Source organism: Eutrigla gurnardus (genome assembly GCF_963514095.1).
Source record: "Eutrigla gurnardus genome assembly, chromosome: 1".
Lineage (NCBI taxonomy): Eukaryota > Metazoa > Chordata > Actinopteri > Perciformes > Triglidae > Eutrigla > Eutrigla gurnardus.
The window spans coordinates 30,451,615-30,471,993 of NC_139915.1; the positions used below are offsets into that span (position 1 = coordinate 30,451,615).

Below are 20,379 nucleotides of genomic sequence, written 5' to 3' on the forward strand. Positions count from 1 at the left end.
CTGGGCTTTTATTTTAGAAATAAGCTTTGTTTTTCGTTTGATGTAAAAAAACGACTAGTAGCTGCGACTTTTTTAGATTATGGAGATCTTTTATACATGAACGCTCCAGCTCAATGTCTTAATATGATTGATACTGTTTACCATGCTTCTCTCAGGTTCATCACAAATTGCAAATCATTGACACACCATTGTGAGTTATACGCTCGGGTTGGATGGACTGCTCTGGCCACCCGAAGGCTTAGTCATTGGTTTATTTTTATATATAAGGCAATACTTGGCCTACTGCCTTCTTACATTTGTGCTTTAATTGCATTGAGAAGTACTGGTCCTTACTCTTCCCGGTCAAATAATTGCCTGTTGCTTTCTGTACCCTTTGCACGTACCGAAATGGGAAAAAAGGCTTTTGTCTATGCTGCACCGTCTGCATGGAATATGCTCCAAAATGACTGGAAACTGGCAGAGTTAATTTCATTGAGCTCTTTTAAATGTAAGTTAAAAGGACTTGAAGCTGATTCCAATCGATGTTCTTGTTTTTAATGATCTACTTGTAAAATCAATACCTTTGTTTGTTTGTTTTTTGGTGTTTTAATTGTGTAACTGTGTAATTGTTTTGTATATGCTGCTGCCTATCTTGGCCAGGTCTCCCTTGAAAAAGAGGTTTTTAATCTCAATGGAATTTTCCTGGTTAAATAAAGGTTATAATAATAATAACAGTTGGTGGCGGTATACTACAAAAATAGTCATCTGCCAAATAAAAGAAGAAGAAGAAGAATTTTTCGAAGAGCAAGGGCAGAACTTATTATAGAATACAAAACACAGTCAGAACACAGAGTATTAAGGGAAGAAGTAGAAGAGAGGAGGTAGTACTATCAAGATTAAGATTCAATCACACTGGATTAAATAAGACATTATTTTTATTGGGAAAAGTAAATTCAAATCTTTGTACAGTATGTAAGAAAACAGAAAACGCTGAACATGTAATTATGCAATGTAGTAAATATATCGGGGGAAAAAATGGCAAGATTAAAAGACAGGGTGAGAGAGGCAGGACGTGAGTGGAGCTTGGCAGGGATATTGGGAACTAAGGGCCATAAGGTGCGGGAGACACAGAGAGGGGTCATAGAGTTTCTAGGTAACACTGGTTTGTTTTATAGGATATAGCGTTTTTTTTTCTTTTTTTCTTTTTACTTCATTATCATGATTACATTAAATAATATAATGTAAAACCATAGAGAACTAGACCACGTTCTACATACTCCGGTTCAGTAGGTGGCGGTATGCACCTTACAGTTGGTATTGTAATCTGCCAAAAAACGCAAAGAAGGTGGGTGTGCGCGTGGGTGTGCGCGATTTGTTTCAATACAAGCTCCGAAGCAGAGGTAACATACCCGCAGGACGCCTTAACGGACTTTCACCGACCGGACTCGCGCCGTGAACCGATCTCAAGTAAGAGTGTTTGTCTGGGCAGAGACCAGACAGCTGCCGTGCGTGTTTAATGAATCCCTCTCGGTGTGTGACGTTTACCGGACCGCCGAGTCCCGTTCCATGTGGTTGAGACCACCTCACCTTAACCCGCTACGCTGTTTTTGTGCCGCGGCCGACGAACCCGGGTTCGGTCGCCGGGCTTCTGGCTGATAAAGGACAGCTGTTGTTTGTTACAGGCAGCCAGGTTTCCCTCCTGCTGTCTTCTTTCCTCGTTCCTTTGTTCCGTCTCCGCGGGCTCGTCCGCCATCTTTCCCTGCTGCTCCTCTCCAGCCTTCTTCACCGGAACCAAAGAGTATATAGACACCAAGAGGCGAATCTCAATGCATTTACGTTTAGCTAAGTAGCAGACGCTTTTATCCAAAGCGACTCGGAATAAGTACATTTGTGTGAAGAGTGCAACAGTACATCTCTATCAGCACAGTGAGGATTTCAATCCGGGGTCTTGGGTCTCTTACGGAGGATGGGAAGCAGTTCTGCGGTCAATGGAACGAATCTGTGTCCTTTGGATTGAAAGTGACAGTTAAACTTCCCATCATGCATTGGGAAACTATTAGCGCCTATTAAATCTGTTTAGTTTTTCCCTAATTTCCCGTATATTGAGTAGCTGTGAGCAATAATAATTGTAATAATTGTCACGTTTGCCAAATCTAACATTATGTAAAACTGATTTAGAAAATAACATTTATTGTAATTACAAATTTGGGGTTCTAACATTTATTGTTTTTTTTTTACCTGTGACTAAGTGCTCAGCTGTTTTAATAACATCTCTGTGTGATGTTACTGTTTCCTGCAGACGTCCAGCAGCTGATGGCGTGTAAAGAAGAGGTTCCCTTTGAGCAGCAGGACTGGGGCTCCAGTCTGGACCAGGAGGATCCAGAGCCCCCACACATCAAAGAGGAACAGGAGGAAGTCCAGATCAGTCAGGAGGGAGAGCAGCTTCAAGGGCTGGAGGAGGCTGATATCAAGTTCCCAGTCACTCTTGTCCCTGTGAAGAGTGAAGAAGATGAAGATGATGAAGAGAAGCCTCAGTTCTCAGGGCTGGCTTCAGCTGCAGCCAGCAGCTCAACTGAACAGATGAAAACAGAAGCTGGTGAAGAGGACTGTGGAGGACCGGAACCACAACCAGATACTGATGGCATGACTGAAGACTCTTCTGACATTGATGACATGACTGCAGACTCATCTGAGACTGATGACAGTGATGATTGGCACGAGACCAGAGAACCTCAGTCAGGTTTAAAGGCTTGGACCAATGATGAAGTCCCTGACAGTGATTCTGGATGTAGTACTGGTGAGAAACCATTCAGATGCTCCGCATGTGGGAAAACATTTGACCATAGAAAAAATATGAAGACACACATGAGAACTCACACAGGAGAGAAACCTTTCAGCTGCTCAGTTTGTCAGAAAACTTTCATGTGGGGAGGAAGCTTAAAGACACACATGAGAACTCATACAGGAGAGAAACCTTTTAGCTGCTCAGTTTGTCAGAAAACTTTTACAGAACGTAGAAGTTTAAACGCACACAAGAGAACTCATACAGGAGAAAAACCTTTCAGCTGTTTAGTTTGTAAGAAAACTTTCACGCATGGAAGACACTTAAAGTTACACATGAAAACTCACACAGGAGAAAAACCTTTCAGCTGTTCAGTTTGTAAGAAAACTTTCACGCAGGGAGGACACTTAAAGAGACACATGAGAACTCACACAGGAGAAAAACCTTTCAGCTGTTCAGTTTGTCAGAAAACTTTTACAGAAAGTGGAAATTTAAACGTACACTTGAGAACTCACACAGGAGAAAAACTTTCAGCTGCTCAGTTTGTAAGAAACAATTCAAATATCTTCAAAGTGTAAAGACACACATGAGATTTCACACAGGATAGATGTTTCAGCTGCTCAGTTTGTAAACAAGACTCGGTGAACCTCGTATCTGGCTGGACCGTGTCTGGTCAATGTGCCTAATTGCAGATAAGTCAAACTTTTCAACTCAACGATTATTTTGTTTAACACCACATGAAATGAAATCCATCTCTCTCTCGACTTGAACTGTTTCTACAATCTGCAGCCCACCAGTCAGTCACCATTGCAACACTGTTGTTGATGAAGCAGACCAATCAAGTGATTTCCTTGCTGCATCAGCCCCGCTGTACATCATACTGTGATATTTTGGTATTTTCGTCAAGCCATGTGTGAATTTTTCGTATAAATGCACGTTCACGGCTTTCTTTAGTAGACCACGGTGTCGATCACAGATTTACTGATGCAGACGTGCGGCCGCGTACTTTTCACCAAGTCAACTGCAGCGTCTGATGGACATGTATGAGGAAATAAAGCATATTACATGCAAAAAAGGAAATATGGCTGAAAGGAGCGTGGCAGACAATTATGGCAGACTGACTGAATGCGAAGCCTAAAAGTCTACATTTACTAACCACGGATCTTAACTGAAACCGTCATTATTGTACCATTCAAGCAGTGACTTGGTTTTGTTTTTTTGGTGTATTTGTGTGTGTAACCTACTTTATTGAGCGGCCTGTACCAGATGGTCTGGGTGAATGAAACTTCCTCGTGTGTGCTTTAGAGCACATTATACTGGAATATCCGGGACCCTTATTTTGAAATGGCATGAACAGGAAGTGTCTTGTCTTTAATGTGCTGCTATGAACTATGTGAGCGCAATAAAGGAGTGGCCACACATGTATGACTTTATATGTTGCCCTTCTGACTGACTTCATTGAAAACACCTTTGAACATAATAATGGTCACAATGTTAAAATAATAACAGCAGGCTGATATGTAGCCTACCTGTGGTACTTTAATGCAGTTTCAGAAAAATAAGGCCAAATACATTGATAAGAACATGGAATAACTGTCAAAAAGACATCGGTTTCCGATCGGAGTGACTGCTGACTGAACAGAGGCTGGACTAGGAAGCAGGATTCGGGCTTAGCGAGGGAACTTCAGGCATAACTCTGGGTTTTCCAGCTTCTTTTGTCTGTCATTTGTCTGAATGCAAAATAGAATTCCACCACTAGATGGGAGTAATTCCCACACACTGTCTCTTTAAGTTATTGTTATGCCTGGCCTTGGGGTTGCCAGGATATAACACACGTGACCCCTCTCTTTTCCCACTCCCAGAATAAAACACACCAAAACCAGAACGGATGCAGTCCAAAATAATGGGGATTTATTAACCCAAACAAAAAGAGGCTTCAGGGTGAGCAATACCTAAAACAACAAACAAAAGAGCTGAGGGGTATTCCACCAAACTCGCCAATTAAGGCGGCGCTTACCTGGTTAAGCCTGGTTAGAACTAACGCCAACTTCCACTTGCGGCTAAACCCATTCCATTAACGCATTTCAGCCGCGCCTTGTTGAGGCTAATTCAAGCCAGGTTAACGTTGTCGTGTGATACGCCATTCACGGGATATGAAGCCAGACCAGATTCGTGAATGTCGAATCATCGAGAAAATGGCAGAAAAGACCAGAGCAAAAATTATTGATGGAACTGTACGAGGAGTACAAACCCATCATAATCAAAAAAGGGAATACTATAGTGATAAATAAAAATCGCGAGGCTGCTTGGGCAAGAATTACCGAGCGATTAAATACAGAAGTACCGTCAAGAGTAACATGTTCTAATATAATACTGACAAAGATTTCTTGAACATGAGGATAGTGTAGAGGTAACGTGCCGGCTTTCCACGCGGCAGGCGATGGTTCAGCTCCCGACTATGGAAGTTTGAGAAATGTCTTTCTTTAGCTGGAACTCACACTCACTCTCACTCTCTCTCTCTCTCTCTCTCTCTCTCTCTCTCTCTCTCTCTCTCTCTCTCTCTCTCTCTCCAATTAACCTATTAATGAACTCACCTGAAAGGAATTTATGTGGCTGAAAATTGCATGCAGCAATGCCTTTGTCATTGGGATCTATAACATGCTATTAATAATAACATCTTTGTGCCTATCATGTTTTTGCAAGTTATATTTGGGTTCTGTGGAAATTGTATGACATATTTATCATAGTTAAAGTAAAATGTTGGTCTAATTCTCTGATCTAAAGACAATAATACAAGCAAAAAAAAAAAGAAAAAACACATGAGACATCCTTGCCGGGATGTGAACCCGGGTTGCCCGCATCTGGGGGCAAGTGCATCACCACTCACCCAACTAGGGATGAACAACGTGTGAAATACATATGTATTTAGATAATAATATGGCCAGTTGGTGTTCAGGAAATAAACGATTTATTCTTTTTTTTTTTAATGGCAAGCATGTATTCTTAGACGCTTGATGAAAATATAGTCCGTTTGTATTTCATATATGTAATTTTGGTCATTTTTGGTCTTTCACGTGACAAAATCACGAGGACTAGGCTTGGCGGAACCTTCTGCTGGTACAGTTGTTTCCGACAGACGGACTTCTCTGAAACCCTCGCTAAAGTAAGCCTGATGGTTAGCCTGCCCCGGAGCAGGCTAGTTTGGTCGGATAAATTCCCATGGTTACTTAGCGGAGAGCGCCTCAAGTCACGTTGATGGAACGCAACTCTCACTAAAGGTAGCGAGGCTTATCGAAATTAGCCCGGCTTTGCGCTTAGCGAGTTTGATGGAATACCTCTCTGGGTGGTAAAACTAGCTTTCCTATCCAAAACAAAAGGAAACAAAATACACGTTGTCTTACCTCATTCCCTAGCCAATAAACAGGAGAAAACAGGTACAAAGAAAAAGGCTACTCACCCCTGCTAAAACTGGACTGACTGCAAAATTAACACTATTTACATTATTTACACCATGGTCCAGAGACTCTGCCACCACCATCAGTTTACACTGGTACAGAAGCGAACAAAAGGCTACGATTTCAACAAGCAACAAGGTCAGCATGCGAGGGAGAAGGGAGAGGAATCGACCCAGCGCTGCTGCAGGCTCCATCTTTTAAATGTTCCCCCTCCAACGATCCTCCAATCAGCCATCTCCAACTCGACCTAGGACACACACACAAAAGGCAAAGCACCCCCTCCTGACAGGGAGGGAGCACAACACAGGTCTAGTCCTCATCTATGACCTCACTTTAAGTGACTTTAAAGTTATGGATTGTTATTTACATACTCTTTGAAGGCACACAAATAAAATAATAATAACTAATAGATATCACCATGAAACTTCCCCAGTTGATTACTGACAATCAGTCAATTATTTCTTCTTTTTTTTTTTTTTGCTTTAAGATTATTTTTTGGCTAGAGCGCCGTTGTAAATAGTGTTAATTTTGCAGTCAGTCCAGTTTTAGCAGGGGTGAGTAGCCTTTTTCGTTGTACCTGTTTTCTCCTGTTTATTGGCTAGGGAGTGAGGTAAGACAACTTGTATTTTGTTTCCTTTTGTTTTGGATAGGAAAGCTAGTTTTAGCACCCAGAGGGGTATTCCATCAAATTTGCCAAGCGCACCTCATGTTCGTTCACTTGACTTGATGCTTGGTCCAAACTGGTGTCGACGCGCTGCAAAGACCGAGAACTTTTTTAAAAAATGCAATACTATGACCTTTTTCAAAATACTATACTATGACTATACTATACACAACTTTATTCGACATTCAATACTATGACTATTTTTCATAACGTTCGTCGACATACTTTACTATGCCTTTTTCCACTATTTTTTTCGACATACCAAACTGACTTTTTCAACATACTATACTATGACTTTTTTTCATAACTTTTTCGACATACTATACTGTTCCTTACTTCCTTACCAAACATTATTAGCCGCTGAGAGTAAGAGGTTGGGTCCTCAGGTTCGCAGATTTGTGACGCGCTAAGGGGCTATGAGGACAGATACGCTGAGATCCAAAGATGCTTTTGGTGCATTTATTAGTGACAAACAGCACAGAGCTATTACAGCGCAGCTGAGATGGATGAATGGAAACCAGCGGATTAAACAGATAAAAGGGTGATGAATGAATGAGTAGCGGTCAACAAAAATTACGGCTACTACCCAACCCTGCCTCTCTCATCATCTGTGTCACAGGTGAGTGCGCACCTTTAAACACACCCACTTCCGCACGTGCACACGCCCACTACAACGTGAACCACCACCTCTGCAACACACACACTCTCAAGCACACCGTGCTCCTCATCCTCAACCTGTATGTCTCCTACACACCAGCCCCTAATTATTAGGTCTCACATAATAATTCACATTTAAAAAAAAACACAATAAGATCATCATATCAATTTTTCTTTTTTTTTTCTTTTTTGAATGCCCAAAAAATGTCCAATAATTTGTTCAAGTCCATGAATATGCCATCATGCCGAATATTCCTTCTTCGGGTCATCTCTATGACCAACTAGTGCAAAGTCCAGCTCAAGTACAAAAAAAAACAAAGTCCCTATAGAGGTCAGCAACGTCCTCATGCTGCCTCCTCTTTCTCCAGCAACAAACACACCTTGGATATGGGTCTGTCCAAGCAACTGGTTCTAGTCTTTATCCGAATTTGACGAACAAATCCCTTGCGATCTGGAAAGGTCTCCAAGACACGTCCCATAATCCAGGAATTACGAGGTGCGGTGCTGTCCATAAGCAAAACTAGATCTCCTGCGACGAGGTTTCTCTGGACCCCAGTCCATCTCTGTCGTTCCTGTAACATAGGCAGGTACTCCTTTGTCCAGCGCTTCCAGAAAAGGTGGGATATGTACTGAACTTGTCTCCATCTTCTCTGTGCGTACAGGTCTGCTGCTTGGAACTCTCCAGGTGGTAATGAAGGCTGGTTCTTAAGCAGTAACAGATGGTTCGGCGTCAGTGCTTCCAGGTCGTTAGGATCCGTGGATGCCTTGGTGATGACCCTGCTGTTAATAATGGCTTCCACTTCACAGAGAACTATGTGGAGTCCCTCCTCATCCAAGTGTTGTACCTTGAGGATGGAATTCAGGACTTTCCTCACCGATCTGATCAGCCTTTCCCACGCTCCTCCATGATGTGATCCAGCCGGGGGGTTGAACGTCCACTTGATGCCCTTTTGAAGTAACACATCATGCACCTGTGCCTGGTTCCACTGCGCAATTGCTGTCTTTAGCTCACGTTCTGGTCCTACAAAATTTGTCCCATTGTCAGAGCGCAGCTCGCGGACCTGTCCTCTTCTGGATATAAAACGCCTCAGTGCATTTATGAAGGAGTCAGTATCCAGAGAAGGTGCCACCTCAAGGTGAATAGCTCTCAATGCAAGGCAAGTAAATATGACACCATATCTTTTCACTGTACTCCTGCTCCTTACTTCGAAGGGTCCAAAATAGTCAACTCCCACACAAGTGAATGGAGATTCATCAGGCTTGAGTCGTTCTGTGGGCAAGTCTGCCATCTGTTGGTAAACTGGAGTGGCGTTAAGTCTTCTGCAGATGGTGCACTTGGACAGAACTCTCCTAATGGCAGTACTTACTCCTATCATCCAGTATTTCTCCCTGAGCTTGGACAACATATTATTTCGTCCGCTGTGTCCTACCTCTTGATTTCTCAGCAGCAGGGTAGAAATATGGTCTTTTGCCAGAATGATAGGATGCTTAGACTCCAAAGGCAGTGCTGCTTTACTGAGCCGTCCTCCCACACGCAAGACTCCATCCTCCAGCCTTGGACACAACTTGTACAGGTGACTACTTTTCTTGACATTTTGTCCCTTTTCCAGACACAAGAGCTCCTCTAAGAACTTTTCCCTCTGGCAAAACTGAATTATGGCCAGCTCCGCCTTGTCAATGTCCTCCACTGTAAGAGCTCCCTGGACAGCAGCGCTTATAAATCTTTCGCGGGACCACAACCATTCCTTGTATTTCAGCCACCATGCCACAGATTTCTTTAATCGGATCCACGAGGAATAATGATGGATCAGGTGAGTAGTGGGATCCTCTCCTGTTTGTACAGCATTGACAACAGCACTTTTCTTCACCTCTGGATCTTCCTTGGAGAGATGGCTCACAGGCTCGGGGTTCACAGGCCATTCTGTTTCAGGTTGGCAAAGAAACAGAGGTCCTGCTAACCAGAGTCTGTCATTCAGAAATGCCTCAACTTTGACCCCTCTGGATGCTGCGTCTGCTGGATTTGAAGCTGTATCCACGTACCTCCACTGAGCAGGGTGAGATGATTTCAGTATCTCTGAAACACGATTGGCAACAAACACCTTGAATCTGGAGCTCTCGTTGTTAATGTATTTCAGCACTGAAACACTATCACTCCAAAACACAGATTCCTGAAGACTCATGTGTAGCTCTTTCTTCCACAGGCAATCCATGCGGCTAGCCATTGTTGCAGCAATCAGCTCCATTCTTGGAATTGTAACTGTCTTCAGTGGGGCAACGCAAGCTTTTCCCATAATGAAAGCACTGTGCATTTGGAGGTGCTCATTCTGTAACAGCAGGTAAGTGACTGTACCATAGCCTTCCTCACAAGCATCGCAGAAATGATGGAGTTGCACAGTAATAACATCTCCAAACTCCAGAGGTTTGAGACATCTGGGTAGCTCAAAGTTGTCCAGTAGGTGGAGCCCTTGCATCCACTTAAGCCACTCTTTGGAGACAGTCTCTGGTATGAGGTCATCCCAACCAACTCCTCCTCTGCACAAATCCCTCAACATCCTTTTTGCTGTCAGAACAAGGGGACTTAACATACCCAGAGGGTCATAAATAGAGCTCACAGTAGAAAGGATGCCTCTGCGGTTGAGTGGTCTACCCTTCCATACGATTTTGAATTTAAAGGTGTCTGACTTGATACACCACTCTACACCCAGCACTCTTTCAATAGGCACAAACTCCCGCTCCAGGTCCAACTGCCTCACGCCTTTAGCTCTGTAGGGTTCTGGGATGGCCTCAAGCACTTCAGATCTATTACTGTGCCACTTGGTCAAGCAGAATCCCCCTTTAGCACACAGAGATATGAGCTCATGACAGAGGGTGAGTGCTTCCTCCTCTGTCGCAACTGACACCAAACAGTCATCCACATAGAAGCAGTGCTGCAGCTTGTCCACTGTCTCCTCTTTGTGCTCATGTCCAAAATCCTCTGCACATTTCCTGAGGGCAAAGTTGGCGCAGCTAGGGGAGGATGTAGCCCTGAAAAGGTGCACCTTCATCCTGTATTCACATGGTGCTTGGCTCAATTCTCCTTGTGGCCACCAGAGGAATCGCAGCAGGTCGGCGTCATCTGGTGAAACATGGCTTCTACGTCAGCCATGATGACCACAGGTTCCCTCCTGAACCTGGTCACAACTCCAATTAGTGAGCTGGTTAGATCGGGGCCTTGCAACAGCTCTTCATTCAGAGACTGTCCTTTGTAACTGGCACCACAATCAAACACAACTCTGAGTTTTCCTTTTGTCGGATGGTAGACGCCATGGTGTGGTATATACCAAACCCTGCCATCACTTCTTTTCAGCTCTGCATCAGGAACTCTTTCAGCATAGCCTTTAACAAGGAGATCATTAATAAAGGTTTGATACTCCCTGTAAAACACTGGATCTCCTTGAAGCCTCCTCTTCAGATGGTATAGACGCTGTTCCACTACTTTCTTGTTATTTGGCATGCTGATATTTGAATTTTTCAAAGGCAAGGCGACCTGGTAGTGACCATCGATGTGTTGATGAACCTCAAGTCTTCTCTGGACAGACCCACTTGTTCCTCCACAGCAGATTCTGGAAAATCCATCTTAAATTGCTGCTGCCACAGTTCATCCAAATTTACAATGGACACACGGTTCACAGTTACTGGCTGCTCACAATAATTGGCCTCTCCACCATTTCCTGTCAGTGGTCCATTTACCGTCCAGCCCAGCACTGTCCTTATAGCGTAGGGTCCATTATGCTCACTGCGGATGACTTCCAGCGGTTCCATGGCTCGTGGAACATTTGTTCCAATCAGCAACTCTATTCCAGCCTCAATCTGTGGTAAGGAGATGTGTTTTAAATATGGCCACCTTGTCAGATCCTTATTTGTGGGTATGTTTACTTTGTGGACTGGCATTGACAACTGTGTGTATGCTTTTGGCAATTCAATGAAGCTGTCATCTTCAAGTGCCGCCACCTCCAGCTCTGGCACAATGTAGCTATTGACCACCTTCTCCTGCCCCATGATCCTAAGAAGAATGTTGGCTCTCTTCCCAGACAGATTGAGCTTGTGTTTCAGACTCTCAGTACAGAACACCGCAGTACTTCCCTGGTCCAAAAAAGCATATGTGAGGATGATTTTATTGCCCTTCTTTGCCTTTACTTTGACCGGCACAATAGGAAGCTTGCAATCCATCTCACTAGCCCCTGTAAGCCCACTGGAAACCAAGGTGCCGTCCACTGTAACCTGGACGCTTCTCCCAGCATCTGCAGTTGCCACACTGTCCCTATGGAGCACAGTCTGGTGATTTTGGCCACACTTCGAGCAGGAAATCTTCCTTTGGCAATTCCTGCTGATGTGTCCTACACACAAGCAGCGAAAACAAACGCCATTTTCCTTCAGGAAGTCAATTTTCTCCATGTGTGCCATTTTTTCCAACCGTGCACATACATCCAATGTGTGTCCTGCAGCGCAGCAAAGACAGATCTTCTTGGCTGGTTGTCTTATATCCTTGGCTTTGTTCACAGGTTGGGCTGTTCTCTCCACATGATTCACCGTGGTAGCGAAGCTGGTTCCTCTGATGTTTGAGCGAGGGTGAGGTTTGTGTTTCATTTGTTTGGTTATTATAGCAATGTCCTGGATGTTTCAAAACACAGGGTCTGTCAAGATTTTCACCTGTTTTGCAACAAAGTTGGCAATGTCCATAAACCTTGCTTATTCTGTTGTACTTTTCCTGCAGGTCACATGCATGGCACCTCCAGCAGTCTCGGAGTTTGTAGGGCAGTTTTCTGATGATTTCCAACATGTTTGTGGGCGTGTCCATATCATTTAAAATACTGCACATCCTACATAGCGTTGCAGCATCCACACAGAAAGAAGCTATACTCCTGGAGGGCCCTCACATCCTCTGTTGTAATAGTGGGCCATGACAAAGCTCTCTCCATGTATGCTGCTGCCACCTTTTGCTCATTACCATAGTGCTCTCTCAATAGAGCCTTCGCCTTCACATATCCTTTGTCCGACTCAATGTGCTGACAGCTCTTCACCAGCTCTTTTGCATGTCCTTTGGTGTACTGTTCAAGGAAGTAGAGTCTGTCACAGTTATTATTGGTGTTTCGCTCAACTCCATTTTCAAAAGCTTTAATAAATGAATGGTATTTGAGATACCCCAAGATACTTGAACTCCTCCACTTGAGGCATGAACTTTGGGTCATGACCGAAAGAATAAGATCCCGGATACAAGCGGCCGAAATGAGCTTCCTCCGCAGGGTGGTGGGGCGCTCCCTTAGAGATAGGGTGAGGAGCTCCGTCACACGGGAGGAGCTCGGAGTAGAGGCGCTGCTCCTCCACATCGAGAGGAGCCAGTTGAGGTGGCTCGGGCATCTGTATCGGATGCCCCCTGGACGCCTCCCTCGGGAGGTGTTCCAGGCATGCCCCACCGGGAGGAGACCCCGAGGAAGACCCAGGACACGCTGGAGTGACTATGTCACCCGGCTGGCCTGGGAACGCCTTGGGGTCCTCCCGGAGGAGCTGGGGGAAGTGTCCGGGGAGAGGGAAGTCTGGGCGTCCCTGCTCAGGCAGCTGCCCCCGCGACCCGGTCCCGGATAAGCGGAAGAAAATGGATGGATGGATGGATGGTATTTGAGTGGATTACCATCGAAAAGGGGAATTTCCTTTTTTGGGAGTGCTGAGAGGCATTGTTGTTGCATTAGGAGTGTTGTAATTTCATTTTGTTTTCTCATTATGTCCAGCACACTGTCATTTTGTGATGCATCAACTTGTGTAACATTGGTCACAGAATCTTCAGGAGCCGTTAAATAACGTTGGAGCATGTAAGAAATACCTGGGAGAGGTTCTATGCCAGGTGCGTGAGTGACTTCAGGCTTTACAGCTGTCTGTGTGGTTTCAATTGCATTGGATTTTAGTTTAACTGGCAGTGATGGGACAAATTCAGTGGCATTGACATTAAATTGTTGTTTTGAGCGTATCCTTTCATAGTATGAGTTCATCCCATCTGAAACCTTTGACTTTGATTTACTGCCAACACTACTTTGTGATTTTATAACACTTAGTTTTGCCATTTCCTCAGCGATTTCATTCTCCAGTAAAAGCTGTTCTCTTCTTTTGCGTAGCTTTAACTCCTCTTCATCCAATGCATGTTTTTCCATTAATGCCTTTTGTTTTGCTGCCAAAATTGCAAGATTTGTTTCCATTTTTAAGCGAGCCGATGAGCGTGAGGCTGAGGATGAGGAATGATGTGAGCGTGATCTCTTGGTTGCATTTGAGATGCTGTCACAGGGACGAAGTTCATCCTGAGGGTCTTGTACAGTGGTAACAGGTACTGGATGGTCAGCAGCATAGAAATCCTTGCTTTTTTCGACAGGAATTTGTTCTACAGGGTTTATTTCCTTTGGTCATTGCTCAGAAATATTTGTCTGAAATGGTAATTTATTTGAGTTTTCATGTAGATTTTCCTGTATCCATCTTTCCACTTGTTCCTTGAATGCATCACTGTATTCCATAATGCTAGAAAGCCACTCATTTTGTTTTTTACCTTCATCTTCAGGAAGTAGTGGCAGTAATTCATTGTGGAGGTCGTTGGCCTTTTTACACAATGCATTCAAGTTGTTCAGTTGTGAGGGGATTTCAGTTACATTTTCTGTTGATCCCATGTGCGCTTTTATTTGCGGAATAAGCGCTTTGATCTTATTAACGGCACTTTTGCGCTCATGCTGGAGCCGTTAGATTTTATTTCCCACAGCTTTGGCCGTCAGTTTAATTTCCCTTTTTCCGTTTTCCATGTTTAAACATTCAGCAACAGCTTTTATTTGACTCATTTCCGTTTTCCATGTTTAAACATTCAGCAACAGCTTTTATTTGACTCATTTCCTTTAGATTGTATTTTGTATGAAGCAACACAATCACAGTTCATCAAGAGCGCATTCAAAATCCATCCATATAAATTGCATTTAAATTCATTGACAGAGCAGATTCGATCCAAGCATTCCAACAAGCAAGAGGCCTTTACACAACATCAGCCGCCACGTATTTATGCCACAAAGTCCCGACATCACAATCCAATAAAGCACGGAGAAGTTGCGCCACCTTCATTGCGCCACTGCAACCAGCGCAACATCCATTTAATACATTGTCCTCATTTGACTCAATGCATTCCAATCAAAGCGGATTCCTTAATCCACATAACATTAACAGGTTCCGGCCTACCTGTTCCCAGGTGAATGGATGGCGTGGTGTGGCACTTAGCTGTGGCCCCTTTGTTCTCCTGCTAATCCTTGCGTGATGACTTGGTGCTTTGGCACGGCTTGATGATTTTCATTAAACGCCAGATTTTTTGTTGACAAATGCTGCGGCTTCCTTACCAAAGATTATTAGCCGCTGAGAGTAAGAGGTTGGGTCCTCAGGTTAGCAGATTTGTGACGCGCTAAGAGGCTATGAGGACAGATACGCTGAGATCCAAAGATGCTTTTGGTGCATTTATTAGTGACAAACAGCACAGAGCTATTACAGCGCAGCTGAGATGGATGAATGGAAACCAGCGGATTAAACAGATAAAAGGGTGATGAATGAATGAGTAGCAGTCAACAAAAATTACGGCTACTACCCAACCCTGCCTCTCTCATCATCTGTGTCACAGGTGAGTGCACACCTTTAAACACACCCACTTCCGCACGTGCACACGCCCACTACAACGTGAACCACCACCTCTGCAACACACACACTCTCAAGCACACCGTGCTCCTCATCCTCAACCTGTATGTCTCCTACACAATACTATGACTTTTTTTCATAACTTTCGTCTACATTCAATACTATGACTTTTTTCTAGTGCTGTCAATCGATTAAAAAAAATTAACTAATAAATTGCACAATTTGCAGTAATTAATCGTAAAGTATGTTATAATGGTTATTTAAATGTAAAATGATGGAATTTATGTAGAATCAACACAAAGGAAGTATTTAAATTCAAATACTATTGTTAAATAGCAGCTTTTTTAACTTTAAGCACAGATTCTCTCATGTGAACTACAGATTTCCAAAGAAACCATCAAGGCCATCAAAGGCAAGGCAAGGCAACTTTATTTGTATAGCACATTTCATACACAAGGCAGACTCAAAGTGCTTCACATCATAAAACAAAGTGAGAAGAAAAAAAAATAGAAGAATTAAAAGAAAATAATAAAAAATTTAAAAATGCATTACAGAAAGAAAGGAGAATAAAAACATATTTGCAATAATTAAAAACCGTGCAGACATTAAAAGATTTAGCAGAAAGCTAAAATCAAAATTAACTGTCAGCTTGAAAAAGGCGTATTTCTTATATGCACTAACAGAACATTTCAAATAGGTCCACAATAGAACATGCAAATATGGAAAAAAGAACAAGGAAATATTCTGCTGTGAAAACTGCTTCGCGATCACTTGCCTTTTTTTCATAACTCGTCGAAATACTATACTATGAGTTTTTTCGACATACTATGACTTTTTTCACAACTTTTTTTCAACATTAAATGCTATAAATTTTTCACAACTTTTTTCGACATACTAAACTGACTTTTTCAACATACTTTACTATGGCTTTTTTCATAACTCTTTCGACATACTATACTATGACTTTTTTCATAACTTTGAGTAATTGCAATTTTTTGCCTCGCCTAAATGTTTTTTTATTTTTGAGTGAAGCGAGTTAGCTGTGGCTCTGATATTTAGGCCAGGGCAATGTCGGAGACATTGGAGACTCCATTTGGCACATGTCAAAGATTATAGTAAACAATTATTATTATTATTATTATTATTATTATTATTATTATTATTATTATTATTATTATTATTATTATTATTATTATTATTATTATTATTATTATTATTATTATATTACTGGGGGCTGCAAGGTGGTGTAGTGGGTAGCACTCTGACCTCACAGCAAGAGGGTCCTGGGTTCGATTCCCGGGTCGGCCCGGGTTCCTTCTGTGTGGAGTTTGCATGTTCTCCCCGTGTAAGCGTGGGTTCTCTCCGGGTTCTCCGGCTTCCTCCCACAGTCCAAAGACATGCAGGATGGGGATAGGTTAATTGATAACTCTAAATTGCCCGTAGGTGTTAATGTGAGTGTGAATGGTTGTTTGTCTCTATATGTTAGCCCTGTGATAGACTGGCGACCTGTCCAGGGTGTACCCTGCCTTCGCCCAATGACAGCTGGGATCGGCTCCAGTGACCCTGAATACAGGATAAGCAGTAGACAATGGATGGATGGATTATATTACTGACCCTCTGATTGAGGTACACTGACTGCTATTTCAATCAAATCCCCATTGTCAGATCTCCACCCTGCTGCAAATAAACACACACTATCTGCTCCCCACCCCCACTTTCAGGTAACCATAGTGATGTAAATTAGCACTTTGTATTCATCACATATCCTGTACATATGATACATATCCCACAAATTCATGTGACATTTTGGAAAATCGAGCCTACTCCTTATTCATGAACGCATTGAATAATAATATAATAACATTTTGAAAATGTATTTAGATACTCACCGACCTAGCAAAGCATCATGTCCTGGGACGAACATCCTCCTCCTCCTGTTATCAGCGCTGCAGCCGCTCCCCTCCTCCCATCGTCGCATCCCTGATAATTATTCATCACTGTCGTGGGTGAAAAACTCTACGGCGTCTTCCAAAGTCTTTCCTTTTACTTTAGACATTGTAAAAACACTAAAAACAACCCACACTGTAAACCCGGATAAGTAGAATCTACTTTAAAAAATCAAGGTAACTCGTTGCCTTAAAATGTTTAAGTAATGAAGCATTAGTTGAATAAGTGAAGTGGACTACGTCCAATGTACTTGAGCCCATAATGGAATGGAATATAACATTTAAGTTGAATGTACTAATAACCAAGTTACCGTAACTGAAGATACTTAGTTTAAACAATCATTCCCATCCATTTATTTAACTCAGCTTGTTAAGTAAGCATTACTCCATTACCAATTCAACTTAATTGTATATTCTAACTGACCAAACTTAACTTTTTTGGTTCCTGAAACTCAAAATATGTCTTTCAATCAATAGAGCTGTGTAAAATTCACACATGCAACTGCAACATTACATTGATCCAATTTTTTTTATTGAACATATCTTTTTTTCAGTAACATAAGAAATCAAGGCATGGCCTAATAGGCTTCTAGTGTGTAGATTCCTCAGTGATGGCATGAAAAGAAAAAAAAGTCTGCCTCACAAACTGGTACTATGCCAAGCTCTCTTCCTCTTTACCTCCAATCATTACAATATTGTACTCCGCCTCTTCAAATTTGGTTGACAAACTGGCAAGATAAAACTCGACCCTGCTGAACACTGGCATCTTAACATTTACACTTCAACACTTAACATTTACTCTTCAAATTTGGTTGACAAACTGGCAAGATAAAACTCAACCCTGCTGAACAAAGTCATCTCAATATTTACAAATAACAAATGTGTTCATGGAAAAAAAAAATGAGAATGAGAATCTACCCCACTCCTCCATCTTGGCAATTGTGAACTCATCATTAACAAAAAAATGTTTCCCTGGATAAAATAAAAAAGCATGTGTGTGACAGAATAAGGGCGAAAAATAAAACCGACAGTAGATACCCATCTAAAGCCCACACTCTCCCCTCCTCCCTCATACCTCCCCTCCTCACGTCCCCCCATGCTTTCTCTATCCCCCACGTAACATTGTTTTAGTCCGTCCATCTCTCCCTACCCTTATTCCCTCCCTCTGTCTCTCTTCACTTTACTTTTACTGCCAATTAATTAAAAAAAACCTCACATTTGACAACTTGGGAAGAGGAGATTCTGGATCTTACATTGCAAGCTGATTCTTGAGTGTTTGGAGTTTAGGTTTCAGATCTGTCTTACCCAAGTTCAGAATTACCTGTTGAAAAAAATCAAAAGTGTTCTTCATGTACTTTGGGTAGTTGAGATGCAGTGCATAGGTAAGTCCGAAGACAATGTACATGGCCTGGGGCAGGCTCTCAACATCCATCACAATTTTTCCCTCCAAGATGATTCCCACTGAGGATGCATTGTGGTGAAGGTACTGCGTGTGTGGAGTGATGTTTTCCTGTTCATGGCAGAGGATCCCCACTGGCACATCATTGTAGGAACCTTCCTCATCATCAATGTCCTGAAAAAAGGAACAGGGCATGATCACGTCAACATGTGCATGAACATAGTGCTACAAACAGCCTCTATAGGTACACAGCCCACATGTCTGCCCTGCCCAGTGCAGCGACCCCTACAGAAAATCACTCAGGACAGGTGCAAGAGGCATCCACCAATGATCTGGGGTGAACACAGGACACAATTTTGGAGTGTGCCTCCTCCAGAGAAGTTGTTTTTTTTCTTCAAACAACTATTACAATAAAAAAGAAACTATTAACACATGCACACCTTAAAATAATATGTATGGTAGCGAGAGAGGAGGGGAGGTAGTGAACGGGCGAGCTGGGGGGGGGTAGAGAACAGGGGAGGTGGAGAGCGGGGAAGGGAGGTAGAGAACAGGGGGAGCTGGGGGGGGGGGGGGTGAGAGGAATGGAGGTAGTGAACAGGGGGAGCTGGGGGGGGGGTGTCTTTCCTTTTACTTTAGACATCGTAAAAACACTAAAATCAAGCAAAGCATCATATCCTAGGACGAACATCCTCCTCCTCCTGTCATCAGCGCTGCAGCCGCTCCCCTACTCCCATCCTCGCATCCCTGATAATTATTCATCACTGTCACGGGTGAAAAACTCTACGGCGTCTTCCAAAGTCTTTCCTTGTACTTTAGACATCATAAAAACACTCAAAACAACCCAAAAGAAGAGTAAATACAAGCCTTCTGACGCGAGTGAAGCGCTGGCTCGCTTGATTGACAGATTGTTCAGCCAATTCGGATCACAGAATCACGGAAGAGGGCTTGTTTTTTCCGGAAGAGTCTGACGGACAGGGAAATACACAGCATCGATAGTTAGCCCTCCGTCGTAAAGCGGTACAAAGCGATAAACAGACAAAAACAATATCTCCTTCAGAGACTCTCAAAGTAAAAACATGGCGTGTTATGGATGATTACCGGAGTTAGCGTGCTCGTGGGACTAAATGAAGTGGCTAGTTTTGTTTGTTGGACTCTTACCTTTCTCTGGATACCAGGATTACCATGCTACATGTTGTTTTTGGACTTCCAGACAGCTCGAAAGGTAGGGAACTCCCATCCTATTATTGTTTTTTTTTCTGTGCACTCCTTGCACACACGCTGTGTTTGCTTTTGATGTGTCTCTGTGAGCCTAAAACAGCTGGTTTTGTTCGATTCATGAGACTCGCAGCTTTCAAATGATGTATAATATGACGCAGATGCATTCAAAATAATATTACTTTCTCTCTCAACTTGTCTCGACTCCTACTTGACAACCCACAAGTGATCTGTAGGTTGAGACTTGGGCATTGTGGGTTGAATCAATCTTTGTATGTTTTTAGAAAGCATCATAATGGGCTTTGTGAGTGTGGAAAGTCTGAAACAGTTGAACATGTTTTATTGAAATGTAACAAATATACCACAGAAAGGAGCATTTTATATAAGAGTGTATCACATTTGGGAGTTCTGTCATTTTCAGATAAATCTTTATTGGGTCAAAATGAGAATCACCACTTGATTGCTAAAGTAGTATTACGGTTTTTGCAAGATACAGGGCTGTATATGAAAATTTGAAGCAATATTATCCTTAGAGTGATTTCCTGAGGAGGGCAGTAATACGCCCAGAAGCGTCTAAACTGCCGGAAATCCAAACAAAG

At 42.8% G+C, this 20,379-nt stretch overlaps 1 protein-coding gene and 1 long non-coding RNA gene across 2 annotated transcripts in view; both read left to right on the forward strand.

The window, feature by feature from the left end:
- The window catches only part of LOC311032109, a 267,939-nt gene that overhangs the window by 128,458 nt on the left and 119,102 nt on the right, over window positions 1-20,379 (forward strand). The gene's annotated exons all lie outside the window — the stretch shown is intronic.
- Window positions 2,260-4,628, forward strand: LOC311010566 (uncharacterized protein; the record flags this gene model as incomplete). The annotated part of the gene is made up of 2 exons (XM_084005112.1): window positions 2,260-2,998; window positions 4,624-4,628. The coding sequence occupies 2 exons, from the start codon at window positions 2,260-2,262 to the stop codon at window positions 4,626-4,628; spliced, it is 744 nt and encodes a 247-aa protein (XP_083861238.1).